Source organism: Perca fluviatilis, chromosome 14 (genome assembly GCF_010015445.1).
Source record: "Perca fluviatilis chromosome 14, GENO_Pfluv_1.0, whole genome shotgun sequence".
NCBI lineage: Eukaryota > Metazoa > Chordata > Actinopteri > Perciformes > Percidae > Perca > Perca fluviatilis.
The window spans coordinates 35291029-35315992 of NC_053125.1; the positions used below are offsets into that span (position 1 = coordinate 35291029).

Here is a 24964-nt window from a genome sequence, read left to right on the forward strand (position 1 = left end):
GATTTCTCATTTATTAATGATGATCATGTCTTCTTCAAAATACTGATCAGTCACAGCAGTGTTCGTATATTGTGATGAATTATAGTTGTGTAATCATGATAACCTAAACATTACTTCTTCATGTTTGTGCCTCTTAAAATAAAGTGGTCCACCTTTAACATTGATAAATAAGATATGACTACAGGTGGCATTAAATTAAATGTAATCAGAATTAAAGGAGTGGGTTGGCAAAATGATACTAAGGGTCACTGAATTTACACAAAGTTACAGTATACTGCAGATGCATTTTATAGCTTCTATTCACAACAATAAAGCAGTTAAACATTAATACCTGGGGACAAGATCAGTCAATTAGGCTTCTTAATGTTAATCTGTTTTATCATAAAAAATGAGTTACATCGATAGTTGGAGATTAATTTAAGAGTTGATTGTTGTTGAGATTTGACAGCAGGTATTTTTTATACATATTTTGATGATTGTTTGTTTGATTTGTTTGTCCATCAGGGGGTCGTTCCTGACGAAGAAACAAGACCAGGCAGTGAGGAAGATCATGAGGTTCCTGAGATGCTGCAGACACAGGTAACACACACACACACACACACACACACACACACACACACACACACACACACACACACACACACACACACACACACACACACACAGGTAACACACACACACAGGTAACACACACACACACACAACACAGTAACACCCACAAACACACACACACACACACACACACACACACAGGTACACAACATACACACACACAGGTAACACACACACATACATACATACATACATACACGCAGACACACTTTCCAAAATGATATGCCTAAATAGACAGCATGGCTGACTTTATTTGCGGGGTCCCAAAGATGATTGTTGCCTATGCCGAAGGCTAAAAACACATCTCTTCTGACTACACCTCAGATAAAGAAAAGTTTGACTTATTTAAAGAATAAAAAAAATGTACTTTCACTTACTCCTTGTTGTCTGGAGTTTGCACCTTCAGGGTTGAACACACTTAATTGTAAGTCGGATAAAAGCGTCAGCTGAATGACGTGTAATGCCACCATTAATCATATCCTATGTATTAATGTTCCAGATGGAGCAGGTTAGCAATTTATTTGGAGGGCCACAAACATGATTAAGTAATGAAGAAATAATGTTAGTTCTTTTTTTGGTACGCATGCAAATGTCTTTATTCATGTTAATATTATTAGTATTTTTTTTTTTTTATTATATACACAGTATGTTACATTCAGATTTAGAATTCCATTCAGTGCATTAACGCAGTGATTTTCAACCACTGTGCCGCGGCACACTAGTGTGCCGTGAGAGATCGTCCAGTGTGCCGTGGGAAATTGTCTGATTTTACTTAATTGGTCCATAAATGTTTTTATTGAGTTACGCTTCTGATTATTGCACATCTGTGCCTGCAATGTGATGACTGGCAGAGCAATTAAATACTATTCCGTGTCATTAGGTGGCAGTATAGCGCTATATTGACCTTGTTACGCGCGAAAGGTGGCAGCGACAGCAGTAGGGTCGAGATCATTAATGTAAGCCTGCAACAGCGATGGATACATTTTTAAAAAGGAAAAATGCTGATTCTGATCTGGGCACTGGACAAAATTCTAACCCAGATGAAGTACGAGTGGTGGTCAAAAGAAAGCAAAAACAGTGAGCTCGAGGCAATACAAAGAAAGTTATCTTTCGTTAGGATTTACTTTCACCGGGGATCCAACTGCACCGACTCCGTTATGCTTGGTGTGTGAGGAAAAGCTATCCAACAGTGCCATGGTCCCAAGCAAGCTTAAACGCCATCTCCAAACCAAACACCCGTCACTTCAAAACAAGAACATGGACTATTTTGTCCGTCTGCGTGAACACACTGAGAAACAGGTAACGTTAATGAGAAAAACCACAAATGTGTCTCAGAGAGCTCTCAAAGCTAGCTACTTAGTAGATGAACTAGTAGCCAAATCAAAAAAGAGACATTAATATGACCTGCCTGCAAAGCCATTGTGAAAGAGCTGCTCGGCCCTGACGCGGTTAAAGAAGTAGCCAGAGTCCCTCTCTCAGATAACACAATTGCCAGACGTATTTCTGACATGTCTGCAGACATAGACTGTGCTGTTTTGGAAAAGATCCGCATCAGTGGGAAATTTGCACTGCAACTTGATGAGTCTACGGACATTAGTGGACATGCTCAACTCTTGGCCAATGGCGCATTTTGTGGATGGAGACTCCATCAGAGAAAACTTCCTATTTTGCAAATCATTGCCAGAAAAAACAACAGGAGAGGAAATATTTCGGGTCACAACTGAATATCTTGAACAAGGAGGACTTAATTGGGAAAACTGCACGAGTGTCTGCACTGATGGAGCAGCAGCCATGGTCGGGCGCTGCAAAGGCTTCGTTAGCAGAGTGAAAGAGAGACACCCAGATGTTATTGTTACACACAGTTTTTTGCAATGCAAGGCACTTGTCGCCAAAACTTTACCAGCAGACCTAGCTCCTGTGTTGGATGATGTTGTGCGCATGGTAAACTTCGTCAAGACCAGACCTCTGAAAAGCCGCATATTTGCATCTTTATGTGAAGAAATGGGAGCGGAGCATAAAGCCTTATTGCTCCACACGGAGGTCCGATGGTTGTCGCGCGGCCCGTGTGTATGAGCTGCGGGAGGAACTTAAAGTGTTTCTGACTGATGAGAGGTGCGATGACGTAAAGCTGCTTGCATCTGATGAGTGGTGTGCAAGGCTGGCATACATGGCAGACATATTTCAGCATCTGAATGAACTGAACACACGAATGCAAGGCAGAAATGAAAACCTACTCACAAGCACAGACAAAATAAATGGATTCCTTTCAAAGGTGCACCTCTGGCAACAACATCTGGAAAATGCCAAGCTTGACATGTTCCCACTCACCCAGAAATGGAAAGGAGATGCCAACACTGCTGCACTGTGTGAGATAATAGGTAAACATTTGAAAAGTCTTGAGGATAAGTTGTCATTTTATTTCCCCTCAACCTCCACTGAATGCCTTGACTGGGTTAGGGACCCATATAGCTCAGCAGCAGTTTTTGGAAAGGACATGACTTTACAGGAGCAGGAGGGGCTAACTGAACTGAGACAAGACCGTGGGTTAAAGCTAAGCTTTGCTGATCTACCTTTGGACAGTTTTTGGTTGACTGCTGCCAAGGAGTTCCCCATTCTGGCAAACAGAGCTATTTCAGCATTGCTCCCATTTTCCACAACATATCTTTGTGAGCTGAGCTTCTCAAGCATGACTGCTATAAAAACAAAAAAAAGAGAGCGACTGAGAGCGGTCGAGGAAGAGCTTCGTGTGTGCCTTTCTTCAATTCCTGCCAGGATATCAGCTTTGTGTTCATCTAAACAGGCCCAGGTTTCACACTAAGTGAGTATAAACACATTGAGAGACTAAGTCTTCATTATATACTGTAATAGGCTACAATGTGTGATTTTGTAACATTTTTGGTTGGTGGTGTGCCGCAGGACTTTTTCAATGTAAAAAATGTGCCGTGGCTCAAAAAAGGTTGAAAAACATTGCATTAACGGTTGCCCCATCGTGACCATTCACCCTGTTTTAGTGAGACCCTGGATCCATATAAGGGCAGGGGGGGGGATTTAAAGTGCCACATACGAAGTGTAACACATAACACATAAAACGCGACAAGGTGACGAACAGAACAATAGAAGGAAGTGAGACGGGACAATAACAGAACTGACAAGACGGGACTGGACAGAACAGTTGACAAACACAAGGACGTATTATTAATAATTGGGTAGAATGATTTACGATTCATATTTGGGTGATCATGGTTTTCGTGTTTGAAGGGAGTTGGAAAAACGTGCATAAGTGTGGATGGTGTTGCTAGTGTGTGTATGTGTGTATGAGTACAGTGATAACTGTAGGGGAAATTAGAATAATTAAATGATATAAATAATGTAAAAGTACTAGGGAGGGCGGGGTATTACGTAATGGAGGAGGGAGGAATATGTCTGGTAATGTACACGGCTTGTAGTTATATTTTTGTTGGATTTAGAAACGTTAGAAATGGGGACCAGGTATCTTCAAAGGCTGACATTTGCTTCTCTCTGTGTGCATTGTGTTTTTCCGTTGAGATGTATTCTGAGATTAAATTTGTCCAGTGATTGATGTGGCAAGAATTCTTTGATTTCCAGTTTTGGAGTACTACTTTTTTAGCGATCGCTAGAGAAATGAACAACGGATTCCTGAATTTTTGCGGGATGTGGATTTCGGAGATATCACAAAGGAGACAGAGTGTTGGAGAAGATGGGATTCTGTAGCTCAGGGTGGTGGACAGTGTCTCGGTGACCGTGATCCAGAATGAATGAACCGGTTGACAGAGCCACATGGCGTGTAGATATTCGTCTGTGCTACCTAAGGTGCATTGTGAACAAATACCTGTGTTTGCTAGGCCCATTTTGAACATTTTACTTTGGGTGATGTGAGTCCTATGAATGACTTTATATTGTATAAGCTGCAGGTTTGTGTTAGCAATCATGGAGAAGGTATTCTTACAGATTTGTTCCCATTATTCAGGGGTGGGAGAGAAGGCCAGATCAGCTTCCCACTTGGTTGTTGGGAGTGTTATTGTTGTGTTTAGGTTGGAAATCATTGTATATAGCCGGGAGGTTAGTTTTTTGAAGTTATTAATTTTCATAAGTTCTTCTGTGAGCTGAGAGGGTTGTAATGTGTTATTGGTGATTCTGATTTTATCTTTGATTTTAAGTCTAAGTTGTTGATATTGAAGGAACTGTTCTCTCCCAACCCCATATCTCTCTGTGTGTGTTAAATGACATGAAATGGTTGTTCTCAAATAGGTGGTGGAGATAGTAATGGGTTGGCCGAAGTTGGATTTGATTGATTGTGAGAGGAAGGAGAGATCTGCAATTGGGATGTTTGTGCATTGGTTTTGTTCCAGTTCCAGCCACGGGTAATTGTGCTTATGTATATTGATCAATTTAACCATGTACTGTAATTGATTTGCCAGGAAGTAGTGATAGATGTTTGGTGCCTCAAGCCCACCATGTGATTTTTTATTTTTTATTTTGTGGTGTTGAGAGTGATATTCTGTTTTTTTTGTTTTTCCAATAAAATTGTGTTGTTAATGTATTGAGAGTTTTGAACCATTTGTCTGTAGGAGTGATGGGGATCATATAAAAAAGGTAATTAATCTGGGGTAAGGTTTTCATTTTGACTGCAGCTATTCTTCCAATGAGTGTAAGTGGGTGTTTAGACCAGCGTTTATATTCGTCTTTGATTTTCCTGAGGAGGGGAGTATAGTTGACGGTGAAGAGCTCTGACAGCTTGGGGGAAATCTGATTCCCTAGGTACTTGATGTTGCCTGTGTGAAGGTGGAGGGAAGTGTCCTGAGCTCCAAAATCCCATGCGTCATCTGAGAGGGGTAGTAAGATTGATTTGTTCCAGTTGATAGTGTCATGCGAGATGGGAGAATCTGTTGATGATATTGAAAGTTTCTTTAAGTGATACCTTTTGGGTTCTGTAAATAAAATAAAACATCATCTGCATATAAACTTATTTTGTGTTGTACGTTGGCTACCTGAATTCCTTTTGATTATGCTGTTTTGTCGTATTGCTGCTGCGAGAGGTTCAATGAAAATGGCAGAGGGAAGGTGAGAGAGGGCATCCCTGTCTGGTGCCCTGATGAAGTGTCTGTGACGTGATTCCGTTAGTGGTAATGGTGGCCCTGGGTGATCTGTACAGTGTTTTAATCCAGTGGATGAATGATTCTCCAAACCCAAACCTGTGAAGTGTACTGAATAAAAATGACCAATTTACACTATCGAAAGCTTTTTCTGCATCAAGCTTGACGATAATGTTTTTCTGTTGTGTTTCTTGAGATATATTGAATAGGTTGAAAAGTCTGCGTACATTATCTGTAGCGTGTCTATCTTTTATGAAGCCTGTCTGATCTGGATGAATGAGTGTGGAAGTGACTGTTTCTATTCTGGGTGCTTTGGTGATAATTTTCAAGTCAGTATTCAATAGCGAGAGAGGTCGGTAGCTAGAGGGGTGAGATGGGTCTTTGTTGGGTTTTAACAGTAATGTCATGTCTGCTGTATTCATGTGTGTGGGAATGGTGGAGGAAGTTTTTATTTCAATGATTACTCTGTTGAATAATGGTGATAATATGTCCCAAAAGTGTTTGTAGAATTCGGCTGGCAGTCCATCTGGTCCGGGATATTTGTTACTAGGAATTTTATTGAGGGCTTTGGTAAGTTCATTGAAGCTAAGAGATTCGTCTAGAATGTTGGGTTGTTCTGCAGTTAATTTTGGTAATGTCACACTGTTTCAGAAGGTATCAATTTCTGATTGTGTAGGTTGATGAGTAGGGGAATAGAGGTTGCTGTAGAAATTCCGAAATATGTTGTTTGTATCCTGTGGGTTTTGATTGTTTGCTGTGGCGTCCAAGATGGCTGGGATGATTGATTTCTTTTTCTTGTGCTGGAGTAGATTTGCTAAATATTTACTGTTTACTTTATTACTGTACTGAAAACCATTATATTTCAGTTGCTGGATTTTAAATTGTTTTTTTCTGTATAATATCATCAAGTTGTATTCTAAGTTCTTTTAATTCCTTTTTTATATATGTATATTCCATGTTATCAAGTTAAATGGTTGCATGTGTGTATGTCAGGTATATCAGAGGTGTGGGCTAGTATGTGGGTTATGAGACGTGTGAAGTGATAAAGAGCGAGATAGTGTGAGGAAGGGGAGAGAGGGATAGAGAGGTTCGGTTGAGGGAATATTGCGTGTGTGCGTTTTTGATCGTCACTTTTGAGTGGATGCTTGTCATATCTCGCATAATTTTTTTGTTTTGTTTGGGGGGGGGGGGGGGAGGAGGGAGTGGTGAGGAAAAAAAAAAAAAAAAAAAAAAAAAAAAAAAAGGGAAAAGGGGTTTTTTTACATTTTTTTTATATATATACACAAGGATAGACAAAAATATGACATACACAAACAAACAATATGCAAAGAAAGGCACATGCCTTATCAGAGAATGATAGGAGGGAGAGACAGAGGGAGAGAGAAAAAGATCAAGAGAGAACAAAGTGGAGAGCAAATAAAAAGAGTGTGGGCTCAGCAAGATGTAGGGCAAGGCAATTTTATTTGTATAGCACAATTCAGCAGCAATGCGATTCAAAGTGCTTTACACAAGACAAAGACAGTTAAAAATTTCATACAAATTGGTAACAGATAAAAAACAGTTAATACGTGGAAAAAAATGAATACAAAAATAAAATTCAAATACAAAAATGAATTAAGAAAAGGCAGTGTTAAAAAGAAAGGTCTTCAGCCTTGATTTAAAAGAGCTGAGATTAGGTGCCGACCTACAGTTTAGCTGTAGTTTGTTCCAGATGTAGGGACCATAGAAGCTGAACACAGCTTCCCCCTTTTTGTTCAGACTCTGGGGATGGCAAGCAGACCTGTCCCTGATGATCTCAAAGATCTCTGTGGCTCATAGTGTAGTAGCAGATTCGAAAGGTAAATTGGTCCTAAACTGTCTAGTGAATTATAAACTAACATGAGTATTTTGAAATCTATTCTTTGGTGCACAGGAAGACAGTGTAAGGACTTCAGAACTGGAGTGATGTGTTCTATTTTTTTGGTGTTGGTAAGAATTCTTGCAGCAGCGTTCTGAATCAGCTGAAGCTGTTTAATAGACTTTTTAGGAATACCTGTAAAACCAACGTTGCAGTAGTTCAGTCTACTGAAGATAAAAGCATGGATAAGTTTTTCCAAATCCTGTTGGCACATAAGTCCTTTTACCCTTGCTATATTTTTAAGATGATAATAGGCAGAATTAGTTACTGACCTAATGTGGCTGTTAAAATTGAGGTCAGAGTCCATAATTATGCCAAGATTTCTTGTTTTGTCTGTTTTTAACATTGTTGATTGAAGTTGAGCGTTGACTTTTAATCGTTCATTTTTTGGTCCAAAAATGATCACCTCCATTTTATCTTTTTATCTTTATTAATTTCAGGAAATTCTGGCACATCCATTCGTTGATTTGTTCAATGCACCTGGCCAGGTGTTGTATTGGACTGTAGTCTCCGGGTGACAAGGTTATATAAATCTGTGTCGTCCGCATAGCTGTGATAGTTTATGTTGTTGTTTTCCATGATTTTAGCTAGGGGCAGCATGTATATATTAAACAGTAGAGGCCCCAGGATGGAGCCTCGGGGAACTCCACATGTCAAACTTGTACGCTCAGATGCATAGTTACCTATTGACACATGGTCATTTCTATTCTTTAAATAGAATTTAATCTAGTAAAACTAAGACTGTAGTTCTGCCACTATCTGTGCTTAAGTGGATATCATTAAAGATTTTCAGAAGAGCTGTCTCATGGCTGTGATGTGGCCGAAAACCCGACTGTAAGGGATCCAAAATATTCTTTTGGGACAATAAAAGGTTTATTTGTTGAAAAAACGCTTTTCAGAATCAGAAAGGGTTTTTATTACCAAGTACGTTTTTATATAATACAAGGAATTTGTTTTGGTGTTGTTGGTGCACATCACACATTCTCTAAATGTAATATTAAACAATATAAGTATAGGTATAAACAGTATAAGTATATGTACACAGTATGTATTATATTAAAAATAAAGATAGAAATAAAATAAATAAATAAAGAGCAAAGAGCATTACAGCAGAGAGAGAACAGTGGCATGAAGAGCCAGGTGGAGAGTCAGGGTGGTTTCCGGGCCTTGTTAATAAGGCTAGTGGCGGAGGGGAAAAAGCTGTTCATGTGACGTGAGGTTTTGGTCCTGATGGACCTCAGCCTCCTGCCGAAGGGGAGTGGCTCAAAGAGTTTGTGTCCGGGGTGGGAGGGGTCAGCCACAATCTTTCCAGCACGCCTTGGAGTCCTGGTGGCGTAAAGGTCCTGGAGCGGTGGCAGATTGCAGCCAATCACCTTCTCTGCAGACCGAATGACACGCCCTTGTCCTTGGCACTGGCAGCAGCGTACCAGATGGTGATGGAGGATGTGAGGATGGACTCAATGATGGCTGTGTAGAAGTGCACCATCATTGTCTTCGGCAGGTTGAATTTCTTCAGCTGCCGCAAGAAGTACATCCTCTGTTGTGCTTTCTTGATGAAGGAGCTGATGTTCAGCTCCCACTTGAGGTCCTGGGAGATGGTAGTTCCCAGGAAGCGGAAAGACTCCACAGTGTCAATTGTGGAGCCACAGAGGGTGATGGGGGCAGGTGGGGCTGGGTTCTTCCTGAAGTCCACAACCATCTCCACTGTCTTTAGAGCGTTGAGATCTAGATTGTTTTGGTTGCACCACTTCACCAGGTGGTCAGCCTCCGACCTGTAGGACTCATCTCTGATGGAGATGAGTCCGATGAGGGAGGTGTTGTTCGCAAACTTCAGAAGCTTGACGGACTTGTGACTGGAGGTGCAGTTGTTGGTGTACAGGGAGAAGAGCAGAGGCGAAAGAACACAGCCCTGAGGGGATCCGGTGCTGATGGTCTGTGAGTTGGAGACGTGTTTCCCCAGCTTGACATGCTGCTTCCTGTCAGACAGGAAGTCAGTGATCCACCTGCAGGTGGAGTCAGACACACCAAGCTGGGAGAGCTTCTCCTGGAGCAGAGCCGGGATGATGGTGTTGAAGGCAGAGCTGAAGTCCAAAAACAGGATCCTGGCGTAGGTTCCTGCAGAGTCCAGGTGCCGGAGGATGTAGTGTAGGGCCAGGTTTACTGCATCGTCTACAGACCTGTTGGCTCTGTACGCAAACTCCAGGAGGGGGTCGGTGATGGCTTTGAGGTGTGAAAGCACAAGGCGCTCAAAGGACTTCATAACCACAGAGGTCAGGGCGACGGGTCTGAAGTCATTAAGTCCTGTGGTTCTTGGCTTCTTGGGGACAGGGATAATGGTTGAGGACTTGAAACAGGCTGGGGGAAAAACAGCCTGAAACATTTAGTAGGTTGTTGAAGCTTGATGGGGAGACAGCATCCGGTCCAGCAGCTTTCCTGGGATTCTGTCTCCTAAAGAGTCTTTTGACATCCCTCTCGTGGATGGAGAGAGTCGTCACTGAGGTGGGTAGGCGGGTGGAAGTGGAGACTTTTTAAGGAGGGCATTGGTGGGGGGGCCCAGGACCCTGCTGAGGTGAGGGAGGTGGAGGTGATGCACAGTGGCTGTAGCTGTAGGGAGGTGTCGTGGGGGATGGTGTAGGGCTGGGCGATATGGACCAAAAGTCATATCCCGATATATTTTGGCTGAATATCGATATACGATATATATCCCGATATTTTTTTCCGCGAATTGAGAGCAAATGTTCAGTCAAAGCCCAAATAAAATATGACATGTCACAAGTAGTTTCATAGAAACAGTTGCAAAATCAAATAAATAATAAACCGGTTTCTTCACCTGGTTCATGATTAAATGCTCAGCTGTTCAAATAACAATAAAATGTAAACCTAAATACTGTATAACAGGAGTAACTTTTTTGAAATCAAAGCTCCATAGGCTATTTGTGATTCGTTCCAAAGGTCAATTAAGCTTTTGATATTAATATAATCTACTTTGTTAAAAATGTAATGCTTCATGCCTGTAAGCCTAGGTTATAGTCCCATTCTTCCACTTGATACTGCTTCCACTTAAGTAAACTAAAAGATGAACTATCGACTACAAAACAAAGAAACTAATTAATGTGTTAATACAAAGAATATTTATTATGATCGGTTCACAGATCTGAGTCCAAACGGAAACTTCACCCTTCTGAACTAAGAGTTTCTGCTTCAAGGTGAAGTTTAAACAGACTGAAATGTCCAGGCTCATTCCTCCACTATTTATTTCTGTATGTATTTAAGCGTTACATGTAATTTTAACGGGCACTGAGACTCCAGATCCGGCAGCCGGAGACGGTCGCGGCTCCCGGCTGTAGCTTCTTTCCGTCCGCCTCGCCGCCGGCAAACTTAGTGGAACTTCGCCCCGATATCGACATACAGTTCGTTGCGTGGACTACGTGTAAGATCCTACCGATCACCACCTCTGTCTTTGGCTGGTCCGATCTGGATCAGCAGGGACCGCCCGCAGCCGCGGTGAAGCGGTGTTTTTGCCGGGGAAGAGACGGCTGCCGCACGCCGCGGCGCTCTCCGCGCCTCCCCCCGGAGACTGCAGATTGCTGCGCGGGTGAAGGCATATATATCACAAAACACATTGTCACCTGTTAAATGTTATCCATGCTGTTTGTTCTTTTCATTTCCTCTATCGAACATAATTAAGCAGTACAAAAGTCCGGCATCTTTAGCGTTGATCTGAATGCTTCGGACCCTGTTCCAAGATGGCGGCGGGTTTTGACGTATGTTTAGAACCTCACGGCGACATATCTATGGGAGCAAGGATCACATTTGAACTATATCGATATATGCGATATGGTCTAATTCCATATCTCATTTAAAAATATATCGATATATTTGTTTATATCGATATATCGCCCAGCCCTAGGATGCTGTCAGGACTGACCTTTTGTCTTTCAAATCGACAGTAGAACTCGTTCAGGTCGTTGGCTAGGTGTCTGTCATTGAAGGAGTGGGGGTTTTAAAAAAACCAACAAAATGAAAAAAAAAAGAAAAAAAAAACAAAAACCCAGAAAAAAAAAAAAAAAAAAAAAAAAAAAAAAACCAACTTATAGCTCCTGCTCCTCTCCCTACCTCCTCCCCGTGGTGTCGCTGAAGGGGATTTGTGTTTTTGGTTTCCCGGCGTCCCCCCTTCCCCCCCCTCCCCCCGTGCTACCTTGCCCCTTACCCTTAATTTTTCCTTTTTTCCCAACCCCTCCACCTCCTTCCTTCCCCTTCCTTTCCTTCTGTGTTTTGTGGGTTTGTTATTTTTGTTCTCACCTTTGTCTTTTCCCCGTGGGGGCATTCCCTCCCACACCCGGCCTTATCTAAGCAGCCTCAGCCTCCTTTTCCCTCTGTTGATTTTTTCTCACGTCCTAAACACACCCCATTGGGTTCGCCCAACCCGGACTCCCCAACCACCACACCCTCCCCTCCCTTCCTCCTTTCCTTTTCGTTTGGGTGTTTTGTTTTTGTTTTTTCGTGCTTTAGGTGGTGTTTTTATGTGGGGCTCAGCGTAACCCAGATCACCCCAGGGGGCCGCGGTGCCGCGTGCTATGGGTCCGCACTGTTGTCCCCATTGTTCTCTAATGGTCCCCTCTATGGTGTCTCTTTTTGTGTGTTGTTTTTATTTGGTGGGTTTTTTAGTGGAGTTGGGCGGGGGTGGGCTTGGACGTTACCAACACCACAAACAGGTTACCCGCGCTGCCCGGGGGCGTGACCAAAATTCGCCTGCGTTCCCCCGGCGGGTGTCTCTTGGGTGGCCGGTCGGCGGGGTTATGGGAAACCCCGAAGATGAAAGGGGATAAGTGTTAAAATTTTTACAGGTTAATAAAAGAAAGATGCAGGGTCAGGCTAACAACGTTGCAGCCGTAGTGCCACCCTCTATTACTCTTAATAAACCTTTACTCCTCCCTTCGGTTTTTAGTTTTTGCTGCACTGTAATGGTGCTCTGCCTGGTTGCTGAAGAGCAGACGCCCGCGCGCTGCAGGAAATACATCACAAATAAACAAAAAAGTGAGAAAATAAAGAAGTCACAGTTCTAAAAAACTACCCTGCTACTACTTAAAGTTTCTTGTGTTTTTTTGGGTTGGGGGGGCGTTGGGCGGTGGTTTTCGCGATAAAAATGTGGGAAAGGAGGAGGAAGCACCGCAACAACACACCACCCACCCCCCCCCCCCTTCCCCCTTTAAAAAGAAAAGGGGAGCGCACCTTCCCCCGAAGAATGTCAAAAAGTTAAGGGAGGGGGAAGAAAAGTGGGGAAATAAGTCCGCCGCCCCCTGGATTTCCAAACCCTTCCCCTGGGGAAGGAGAACAGTCCCCCCACCGCAACGAAAAAAGAGAAACAAAAACAAAACCCAAACCCACACACCCCCCCTCCCTTCTCTCTCGCCCTCCTTTTTAATTTATATATATTTTTAATAATATTTAATTGGAGGTTGGTTGTGGTTAGGTTTCCTTGTTTTTTGGTTTTCCTTTTTTTTTAGTTGGTTTGCTGTTTTTTAACCCCTTAAGGAGATTCTGTTTTTAGTGTTTTCAAATTTTTTAAAGTTTAAAGGTTAGTCCAAAACTTTAAAAACCAATTTGGTAGTTTGTAAAAAACAAAGGAAGTGGTTAATTTTTTTTAATCTCTGTTATAACCTTTGTGGTGTTTGTTTGTGTGTTTGAAAGGGGGCTTACGTGCCTTAACAGGGGTATTTTACCCCTTTCCCCTTTTCCATTACTTCATTTTCAGCCCTCACATGGTATAATGTATTAATTTTTATTTTATCAACAAAAGGAACAAGCGCGATAAAAGAATGAAGGTAATTTATTTTTTTTTTACTCACCAAAAAAAAAAAAAAATTTTATTTTTTTGCCTAATTTTTCTCTTTTTTCCTCCCCTTCCTTTCTCCCTTTTCCTGTTTTGTTTAAGTTGCCGTTTTCTCTATTTTTTTGTTTTCCATGGGCGCTTTTGCCCCTTCCTCCCTTCCAAAACAGCTCAAGTGAGGTTGGATGGAGAGCGTTTGTGAACAGCAGTTTTCAGTTCTTTCCACAGATTCTCGATTGGATTCATGTCTGGACTTTGACTTGGCCATTCTAACACCTGGATATGTTTATTTGTGAACCATTCCATTGTAGATTTTGCTTTATGTTTTGGATCATTGTCTTGTTGGAAGACAAATCTCCGGTCCCAGTCTCAGGTCTTTTGCAGACTCCATCAGGTTTTCTTCCAGAATTGTCCTGTATTTGGCTCCATCCATCTTCCCATCAATTTTAACCATCTTCCCTGTCCCTGCTGAAGAAAAGCAGGCCCAAACCATGATGCTGCCACCACCATGTTTGACAGTGGGGATGGTGTGTTCAGGGTGATGAGCTGTGTTGCTTTCGCCAAACAGTAACGTTTTGCATTGTTGCCAAAAAGTTCGATTTTGGTTTCATCTGACCACAGCACCTTCTTCCACATGTTTGGTGTGTCTCCCAGGTGGCTTTTGGCAAACTTTAAACGACACTTTTATGGATATCTTTAAGAAATGGCTTTCTTCTTGCCACTCTTCCATAAAGGCCAGATTTGTGCAGTATACGACTGATTGTTGTCCTATGGACAGAGTCTCCCACCTCAGCTGTAGATCTCTGCACTTCATCCAGAGTGATCATGGGCCTCTTGGCTGCATCTCTGATCAGTCTTCTCATTGTATGAGCTGAAAGTTTAGAGGGACGGCCGGTCTTCGTAGATTTGTAGTGGTCTGATACTCCTTCCATTTCAATATTATCGTTGCACAGTGCTCCTTGGGATGTTTAAAGCTTGGGAAATCTTTTTGTATCCAAATCCGGCTTTAAACTTCTCCACAACAGTATCTCGGACCTGCCTGGTGTGTTCCTTGTTCTTCATGATGCTCTCTGCGCTTTACAGGACCTCTGAGACTATCACAGAGCAGGTGCATTTATACGGAGACTTGATTACACACAGCTGGATTCTATTTTATCATCATTAGTCATTTAGGTCAACATTGGATCATTCAGAGATCCTCACTGAACTTCTGGAGAGAGTTTGCTGCACTGAAAGTAAAGGGGCTGAATAATTTTGCACGCCCACTTTTTCAGTTTTTATTTGTTAAAAAAGTTTGAAATAGCCAATGAATTTCGTTCCACTTCATAATTGGGACCCACTTGTTGATTCTTCACAAACAATTACAGTTTTACAGTGCCTTGCGAAAGTATTCGGCCCCCTTGAACTTTTCGACCTTTTGCCACATTTCAGGCCTCAAACATAAAGATATAAAACTGTAATTTTTTGTGAAGAATCAACAACAAGTGGGACACAATCATGAAGTGGAACGAAATTTATTGGATATTTCAAACCTTTTTTAAAACAAATAAAAAACTGAAATATTGGGCGTCAAAATTATTCAGCCCCTTTAGTTAATACTTTGTAGCGCCACCTTTTGCTGCGATTACAGCTATAAGTCGCTTGGGTTATGTCTCTATCAGTTTTGCACATCGAGAGACTGACATTTTTGCCCATTCCTCTTTGCAAAACAGCTCGAGCTCAGTGAGGTTGGATGGAGAGCGTTTGTGAACAGCAGTTTTCAGTTCTTTCCACAGATTCTAGATTGGATTCAGGTCAGTTTTATATCTTTATGTTTGAGGCCTGAAATGTGGCAAAAGGTCGAAACGTTCAAGGGGGCCGAATACTTTCGCAAGGCACTGTATATCTTTATGTTTGAGGCCTGAAATGTGGCAAAAGGTTGAAACGTTCAAGGGGGCCGAATACTTTCGCAAGGCACTGTATTTTGCTTAAACACTGCATGTACCCTGTACCTGATATGGATGCACTGACTAAGTCTAATTTTCTGACTTTTTTCACTAAAGAAGATGGCAAAGTTATTGCAAGCACAAAACTGGACAAAAGGTCAGATGCTACTGGTACTGGTGGTTTTGATAACCTATCGACGGTAGCAAATAGAGCATGTGAATTATTAGTTTTTTTGCAATAATTTCAGAGAAGAACGACCGCCTTGCATTTCTCAGTACCACATTAAAAATACAAAGTCTGTCTTTATAGATTTCCTAATGGACCTGTAGGTTTGTTTTTCGCTACCTGGCTCTTTTTTTCAAATCTTACAGGTGCGACATTTCTCCATGGAGATTTTTTCTTGCTAGAGATGGTTTTGACCTTAACGGGATTAATGGTGTCAATAATAGTTCTACTACTAATTCTACAGTTGAAATTATCTACAAGTTCGGTTACTGAGGCTCCAGAGGCGGGCGGTTGTGGACGAGAAAAGGGAAAAGAATTTTTCACTGCTTTCAGTGATGTATTGTTTTCTGATTACCTCTGTTTGAACAATTCTTTTCACAGTTATAGAGCTATTAAAAAACACACAGGAATGATCAGAGAGAGCAATATCATTCACCACAACTTTGGAAATGTTGAAGCCTTTAGAAATAATTAAGTCCAAGATGTGACCTTTTGTTGTGTGTGGCTGAAGTCACATGTTGAGTGAGTCCATAATTATCAAAGATACAATACAGTTCCTTTGTACCTTTATCCTCAGGGTTGTCGACATGAATGTTGAAATCGGCCGTAACAATTATACAGTCAAAGTCAACACAGATCATAGACAGTAGTTCAGCAAAATCATCAAAAAAGGCTGCACAGTACTTAGGTGGTCTGTAGATATTTATAAATATAGCTCTATTACTGGACCTTAGCTGAAGAGCCACATACTCAAAGGAAGCGAGATTTCCAACGGATAATTGCGTACATAGGAATGAGTTTTTAAACAAAATATCGACCCCGCCTCGTCTCTTATGAACTCTACTCATTCATAAAACTCGATAAGGACAGCAGCGCTGTTATTCTGATCCAACCAGGTTTCAGTTAAAAATATAAAATCAAGATTATGTTGAATAATAAAATCCTTGATAAAAAATAATTTAGTGTGTTGAGACAAACATCTGCCTCATTTCTTGTGGCAGGCTGTAGATGACAGTGAATGACCGCTAAATTGACTATTTTAGCAGTTTAATGTGTTTTATTGTATTGCTGCTTCACCACTTTGTGCGGTCTGTTTCTAATAGTAACTGGAATGATATAGTTGTTTTGTGGACTAGGAGACGTTGTTATAGAGGAGGAGGAGGTTATGGAAGAGTGCATCTGGGAATTGTGTTTGAGCGTGTTTTTTCGGGAGGTAAACCGTCAGTCATTGAACTGCGTCTGCAGGACATGCTGCATATTTCTACATAGCATCTGGTTGCCCCATGCTTTCGGATGAATTCCATCCCTGCTGAACAGAGAGCCACGTTCCCAAAACGGATTAAAATTGTCAATGAACCCTATGTTGTGAAGATTGCAGGCAGTCTGAAGCCAGGCGTTGAGTCCAAGAAGTCTGCTAAAAAGGTCTTTTCCACGACCTAGAGAGGGAAGTGGGCCCGAAATAAAAACTGATTCTCTCTTTAAAACGTCAATAAGAGTGTTAAAATCTTTCTTTGTGCGTTCATTTTCATGGTAGGACATGTCATTATGTCCACAGTGGACCATGATGCGCTTGATTGATGTTGGAAATGAGGGTATCAGGTCCACAGTTTTAACATGGATGTCTGCAACCTTAGCTCCTGGAAGGCAGTGTGTGATCGCATTAAAGAATCGCATGCGTCGGGAGAATGAATCACCGGTAATTATTGTGTTTGGGGGGAAAAGTGGACCGGGAGCGGAGGATTGTGAATGGCCAGTGACAGGAAGAGAGCAGTCAGTAACAATTTTAGTTTCTGATGTACAAGGAAAGGAAGAATGCTTACTCTGTTGGAGTACGTTGGTGTTTGAGCGGTCCAGGCAGCGGCGGCCACCAGATCGTCTGAACACCGCATCTCTTGGTAGCTTCCGACGAGAGACAGCAGTCTTCTCCCTTGACGACAGCTGACCAGCTGGCTCTGGAGACGTTGAATCGCTGGGAACCGCAGAAGCCACCGGGAGGGCCGATCCGCGACCACGGGGAACCGCAGCATCCGGGAGGCTTGTACAGACCACGACAGCCACTCCACCAGCTGCCGACCACGCTGAGGCTCCAGCAGCCCCAGTCCTCGGGCATGATCCCGGACCACCAGCCGCCAGCTCTGACAAAACGCTGAAGCGATTCAAAAGGCTGAGGGCGGGAGGCGATGCAGATGGCGATGGAGCCCTAGGCCTATTTGAGGCCCTCTTACGGCCGCAAACCACCTCAGTCCAAGATGCCTTGATGTTCGGCGTAGAACAGGATGATGGGCGCTGGTGGTAGGCAGATGGATCCCAGTGTTCCGTGTCCTGGAGGGCCGCCATGAGAGACGAAATCCGGAGCAACTGGTCGTGAGCCATGTTCAGGCAGGTTGTTGGTAAAGCATCCTTGTTCTTTTGGTCCTCTGAAAGCCTACGAAGCTCTTCCTTGAGATCTGCAATTTCTTTCTGAGTGTCTCTGAATAAAGATGAAATCCTGCGAGGGAGTGGAGACTCCCTTAGTGTGGTAGTAGCCATGGAGCTATCGAGTTAGCGCTAGCACAACATTCCCTCCCTGTGAAGTGTAGGTAAAAAAAATGTAGACGATGGGCTTACAGAGGTGTAAGAAAATATTGCATCGTTGTGCATTTATTCAGAAAAGCCAAGGTGTTATTTCAGGGCTTCGTTTCCTTGGTTTTTCTTTAGTATGGGGTAGAGAACTTTTCTTTGTTCGTTTATCTCCTGTGGGAATTGATCATTCATTCCAAAATTGGTGTCCTTGAATAGTTTTCCTTTTGCTTTTGACCAGTTCTTTTTGTTGCTGGTTTTGTCCTGCTGTTTGCCGAGGCAGTGAACTCGGTGGAAAGTAATGTTTTGTACAACGTCAGCGGGTAGTTTGAGTTGAGATGTCATGAAGTTTTGAATCCGTAACTCTGGATTATCGGGTGAGGTTTCTGGAAGGCCTGAGAAGATGAGGTTATCGCACATCAAGCGTGTTTGAATGTCTAGAATTGTTTCTTGCATCTGTTTTTTCGACGGTGAAGTTTTTCATTTGCTGGGTGAGTGTTGCTACCGAATGAATGAATGAATTTATTGGTCATAATTGGTTATAACCAAAGGGTAGGGTCACATTTTTAAAAACATACATACATAGATACATACATACATGCATATACCCATTAAGGGTCAGTGCTTTTATATATATATATATATATATATATTACAATTTCCACCTTAAGGTAAATATCATAATTAATGATGACAACCATAATGGTAATGATGTTTATCATCAACATGATTATCCACCTTCGCACACAATAATACTCAATTTCTATACTAATCTAGTATCATGTCTTTGAACCCTTTTTTTAATTTAAAAACATTCCCAATATGTTTTAATTCCTCTGGTAATGCGTTCCATAACTTCACGCCACAGACAGAAATGCACCTGCTTTTCATTACTGTGTTACAAGTAGGTTATTTCCAATTAAGATCACCTCTGAAGGCGTAACCCCCTTCTCTTTCTCTAAACATGGTTTGAATTAGGGATGCACCGAATATTCGGCCACCGAAAATGGCCCAAAAAGGCATTTTCGGTTTTCGGCCAAAATACTTTTATCACCGAAACAATACGGCCGAAAATGTTGTGATGACGCAAACAGAAACCGCGACCTGCACGTGTGTCAGTACCCGATCCGTTCCACCTGCAAAGCGTCTCCTAAGCAACGAGGTTGAGATGGACCACGCAGTGAAAACAATGAAAAGTACGCTGAAGTGCTTGTTGTGCTGTCTGAGGTATAAAAGTACATAGGTATTTTTTTGGGGGGTGTATTAAGCCATCCCCATTTCGACCAATCAGCAGGGCTGGACTGGGACAAAAAAAATCGTCCCTGGCACTTTTGGCCCAGGCGGCCCACACACTCACCGTGATTGGTCAGACCCATTCCCTGCAGACAGTCCTCTTAAAATATGCATGTGTTCTATGATATGAGTTGCCTAGTGTTCAGCGTTCATGTGATCGTTTTGCATCCTTCAAGATGAAACAGGAAGTGGGTGTAATTCGAGTGTATGTTGTCCAACTGGCTCGAAACATTTCAGGATTCATAACAGTCCAACCCTGAGGACAAATAAAGGCCGATATTTACTTAAAGTCATAGCGCCCCCTTGTGGCAACAGGAAGTAGGCCCAAAAGTCAAGGTGCTATACTTTAACGAACTCCTCCTACAGATTTCATCCGATGGACTTCAAACTTGGACTGTACCATCTCAACACCTTAACGATGAAAAGTTATTAAAAGAAAAACTTTTCGTCAGACGGTGTGGGCGTGGCAGCCATTTTGAGTGTTTAGAAATGAAAAAAGAAATGCTCCTTATATGACAAAAATCTTCCGATTTACATGAAACTTTTGTGTGGTCTACATGTGATACTGAGCCGCCACCTATTCTTTAACCACGGCCACTTACTCAGGCCACCCCCCCTTTCATAACATTTGAACCGTTTAAGGTAGAGTCTTATGTGAGGTGTCATTGAACTCAGCACAGAGTTCCTTTTTAATTGGTGGGGGTTTGACCCGCTCCCTAAGCTTTAGCCACGCCCCTTTTATTAGTGATGTTACCCGTGAACCTCCTGCTTCGAGGCATGCATCGAAGAAATGAACCAATTTGGAATGAAGCTTTGTATCAGAGCTTTATTTGTTTTGAGATAATCACATGACCAGTAAAGTCCAAAGCTTTGTTTCACACACACCCACGTGACTGCTTTGAAGTTGAATTCAAAGCTTTAAAAGTAGTGTGACTCAGGGCGCGTATTTGTGGGTTGTTGCAGTAGGAGAGTCAGTAGAGTTAGTGAATATAGAGAGATTATTATAGCGAGTATTATAGCGATTATTATAGCGAGTAAAGGGTTCATAGAAAGTTTATAGTGAGTAGAGAGTTTATTGCAGGTAAGAAAAGAAATAGGCTCAGCCCTGGAACAGTGGAAAAATTATGTTTCTGAATAAAAATGACATTTGATGTCTATTCCCACAAACATTTGTCACCAAGCACAATAATATCCCCCTGACCTGTCCACGAGCACTGTTATTGTCCATAAGCACCATCACTGTCCCAAATAGGGTGACCAGACGTCCGGAAATCCAAGCAGGTGTCCCGAATCCCGAATCCTGCCCTCATTGTCACGAAAATTAGAGCAAAGTCTCAAGAGCAGACTCTGGAGTAGTTATAGTCTGATTGAACATTAGAAACTGTTCATGGTGGTTTTTAAATTGAGTCGTCCTGCAGCCAGCTCCCGTCATCACCCGAGTTCGTGATTTTAATGATTTTTATATTTGTATTTTCGGGTTGACAAGACAATTGAGTTTCTGAATAAAAATAATAAATAAACTTGGTGCGGAGTTTTGAAATTCATGTTAAAATAATCACAGAAACGTGTGTACAATGTGTGTTCTACCCCTAGATGTCCTCATAGAGTCCTGAAGCTTCGAGTATTGAACCTTTTTTCGATACTATTGGATTTGAAAGCTTCACTGGTTCAGAAAGCTTCAGTTCGCCATCACTACCTTTTATAACTAATGGCCAGTTTGATGTAGACCCTTGTGTGAGGTATCATTGAACTCAGCAGAGATTTCCTTCTTCATTGGTGATGGTTTGGCCCGATCCCATATGTTTAAGCCACGCCCCCTTTCATAAATGCTGACCCATCTAAGGTAGAGTCTTGTGTGAGGTATCAATGAACTCAGCAGAGAGTTCCTTTTTAATTGATGGTGGTTTGAACCACCCCCTATGCTTTATCCACGCCCCCTTTCACAGCTAATGAAATATATTACGTATAGTCTTGTGTGAGGTATCGTCTGACTCCCCCACCGCTAGCCTAGCTTAGCACAGATCCTGGAGGTAACCAGCTCCATCTAGCCTACTGCTCCCAATAAGTGACAAAATAACGGCAACATTTTCCTATTTACGTGTTGTGATTTGTGTAGTCCCAGCGTGTACAAATAACAAGATCACATGAGACATAGCCATCTTCTAACCGTATATAAACTGGGAACTATATTCTCAGAAAGGCGAAGCACTGCTACTTGGGCGTAGTGATTTGCACGCAGCAACTGAGAAGGCCCGTGGTGAATTTGAGGTGTTTGGTATAGGGCCACTCCTGAGGCCACGCAAACAATGGTCTACTGATTGGTTAAAATGGGCGTGGCCTAATACACCCCCAAAAATGAATTGATCCTTTTAGGAACAAAAAACAACTGTCTTTTGAGTTTGTCTTTCTGTGCTAGACGAAATGTCTTAAACAACCTTAAACCAAGTCCAGTTGCCCTTGATTTGAACCTTTTTTTGGATACTATATCCTGGATGACTGAGAACCTTTACATACATCGAAGCTATTTTTTTAAACATCCATGATCACAACATATGCGCCTGTGTTTGTCAGTGGCATCAGTGATCCTCAGCAGTTTTATTTCAACAAGCTCTGCTGTGCTTGAGCTTCAGGAATGCTTGAGGAAATGTAGCATGTAGACAATACATCATTACGTGCTCAAATAGGTAAGCTTCTGAAAAGATTTGATTGAGAAAACAGTGACGCTACTGAGAAGTAGTTAAACTAGTATCGTTACTGCCCAACACTGCTGGCGATACAAGTTGGATTTAGCAAAAACAACAACCTAAAACAGAAGGTCAATGGTCAACTGGTGGCCATCATTGCTAATGCCTATCAGGGACAATGGTTCCAAATTACTTTACAGCCCTCAACTCTGACTAGCAGTTCAGGAAATGCACATAAACACTCTTACTGGAGTAGAGCTAGTCCAGCAACATAACTAACAATCCTGGATGAGCCCCCATTTTTACCACTTGGCTAAAGGTTGGCAACACATATATTAATCAAAAGTAGTTTATTTATCACAAACTAACCAACACTGGATCTTACGTTTCCCATGATGCAACTCCATAATGGGGATGTCGGCAGATACTTAAGAAAGGTAATGCATCAGTCAAACTATGTTCCACAGACCTGCTGTAAATGTTGTTTCTTGTTTAAGATAGATCGCTACAGCATGGCACCTCACTAACTCACTCTCTCTGTTTTTCTGTCTGTTGATAGAAACCGAGAGGAAGAGGAGAAAAACGTCACCACTGTCAGAACTGTGACAAATCCTTCACAACATCAGGATATTTAAAGAGTCATCAGAGAGTTCACACTGGAGAGAAACCTTACTGCTGTGATCTTTGTGGGTCAGCTTTCAAACAACAGAGTAACCTAAAAACACATCAACGCATTCACACTGGGGAAAAACCTTACCGCTGTGATCTATGTGGGACAGCTTTCAGACAACAGGGACAGCTAAAAAGCCATCAACGCATTCACACTGGAGAGAAGCCGTACAGCTGTGAACAATGTGGGAAAACCTTTTCTGATAGTGGTGACCTTAAAAAACACCAGCGCATTCACACTGGAGAAAAGCCATACAGCTGTGAACAATGTGGGGAAACGTTTTCTCGAAGTAGTTACCTTAAATCTCACCAGCGCATTCACACCGGAGAGAAGCCGTACAGCTGTGAGCAATGTGGGGAAACGTTTTCTCAACGAAGTAACCTTAAATGTCACCAGCGCATTCACACTGGAGAGAAGCCGTACTGGTGTGAACAATGTGGGAAAACCTTTTCTGAAAGTGGTGTCCTTAAAAAACACCAACTCATTCACACTGGAGAGAAGCCGTACAGCTGTGAACAATGTGGAAAAACGTTTTCTCAGAGTAGTAGCCTTAAATGTCACCAGCGCCTTCACACTGGAGAGAAGCCGTACAGCTGTGATCAGTGTGGTGAAACTTTTTCTCGTGGTGATACCCTTAAATCTCACCAGCGCAATCACACTGGAGAGATGCCGTACTGGTGTGATCAATGTGGGGAAATGTTTTCTCAGAGAAGGTACCTTAAAAAACACCAGCGCATTCACACTGGAGAGAGGCCGTACTGGTGTGATCAATGTGGGGAAGTGTTTTCTCAGAGTAGTAACCTTAAATCTCACCAGCGCATTCACACTGGAGAGAAGCCGTACAGCTGTGATCAATGTGGTGAAACTTTTTCTCGTGGTGATACCCTTAAAAAACACCAGCGTGTTCACACTGGAGAGAAGCCGTACGGGTGTGATCAATGTGGGAAAATGTTTTCTCAGAGTGGTAGCCTTAAAAAACACCAGCGTATTCACACTGCATCGTTGTGAACATGTTTCAGAGCTAGGCCTGTCGCGATAGTCAATAAATCAATTAATCGCGCGATAAAAAAAATTAGCTTGATAATTTTTCTGACCGCGATAATTTCCATTTGCATGCTTGTTTGTTTTCCTTTCTCTCTCTACCTCTCTACCTCTCTACCTCTCTACCAAAGAGACTGGATGACCACTCTCTGTTCCTTACTGTAACAAGGAGTGAACCCTCTTTGTCAGTCACATGGTCTTTGTGTGGGGAGGCGGGACTACTCCTGACTGAGAGAGTTGGACCAGGGTTTCCAACAGCACTTTGCAGTTAAGGTGCAATCAAAAGCCACATAGAAATAGATAGATATAATTTATTAATTATACATTATTTACATTTTAGTGTTTCATAAATAATTGTTAAATGTAGTAAAGTCTTTAGTCCATTGCACAAACACTCGAGGAATGCTGCAAACATTTGACAGCCAGTACGAATTGCCTGGGAGAACATACTGTATGTGTCACAAACAACAGAGACGAAATACTAAAGGAGATCAAAGACATATTGTGGATATTTAAAATGTCTTCCGGTTCCAGTGTTAAATATTCTTTAGAAATAAAAGTTTATTGATCTTTGAAAAGGTGTACCTGCATTATTATGCCATTATCATTATATAAGATGAAAATGGTCTCAGAACAACAATATTATAACAACTCTGAGTTGAAGTTAAAAACCTTTACAGCCATTTTAATAAATTGAAGGATTTTATTCGGGCTCGAGTCCATACATGCAGTTAATGGATGCAGGCACGCAGATCTGAAGGCTCGGTTAGCTCTGGTTAGCGGTTAGCGGTTAGCTCCGGTTAGCTCTGTTATAAAGATATGGAGTGGAGGAGCTGCCACTGAGAGGGGTAACAACCAGACTCTGATGAATGACGTTCGGGGAGCTTTCACAGCAGCCTGGCCGCGGTGTTATTAGTACAGTTAATCCCAATATATCAAATCGCAATATTTGGGAAAGAAATCGCAATTAGATTATTTTCAAAAATCGTTCAGCCCTAGTGACAGGCCTATTCCGAGCCAAGCTGTTTCCTCCTGCCTCCTCCTCCTCATGCCCTGATAGCTGTGTTGTTATATTCTGATCTTCTCTCTACATTGAAGGCTGACCAGCAGTAA

General features: G+C 42.1%; 1 protein-coding gene across 3 annotated transcripts in view; it reads left to right on the forward strand.

The window, feature by feature from the left end:
* The window catches only part of LOC120572790 (zinc finger protein 271-like), a 53268-nt gene extending 28877 nt beyond the window's left edge, over nucleotides 1-24391 (forward strand). For 2 of the 3 annotated variants that reach the window (XM_039822230.1, XM_039822229.1), the window contains 2 exons: nucleotides 505-579; nucleotides 22700-24391. In XM_039822230.1, the coding sequence (XP_039678164.1) occupies nucleotides 505-579; nucleotides 22700-23818 (1194 nt within the window). In that variant the 3' untranslated portion in view covers nucleotides 23819-24391. The remainder of the gene's footprint in view (nucleotides 1-504; nucleotides 580-22699) is intronic. The other variant, XM_039822231.1, reaches the window with a different exon arrangement.
* The last annotated feature ends 573 nt before the right edge of the window (nucleotides 24392-24964 follow it).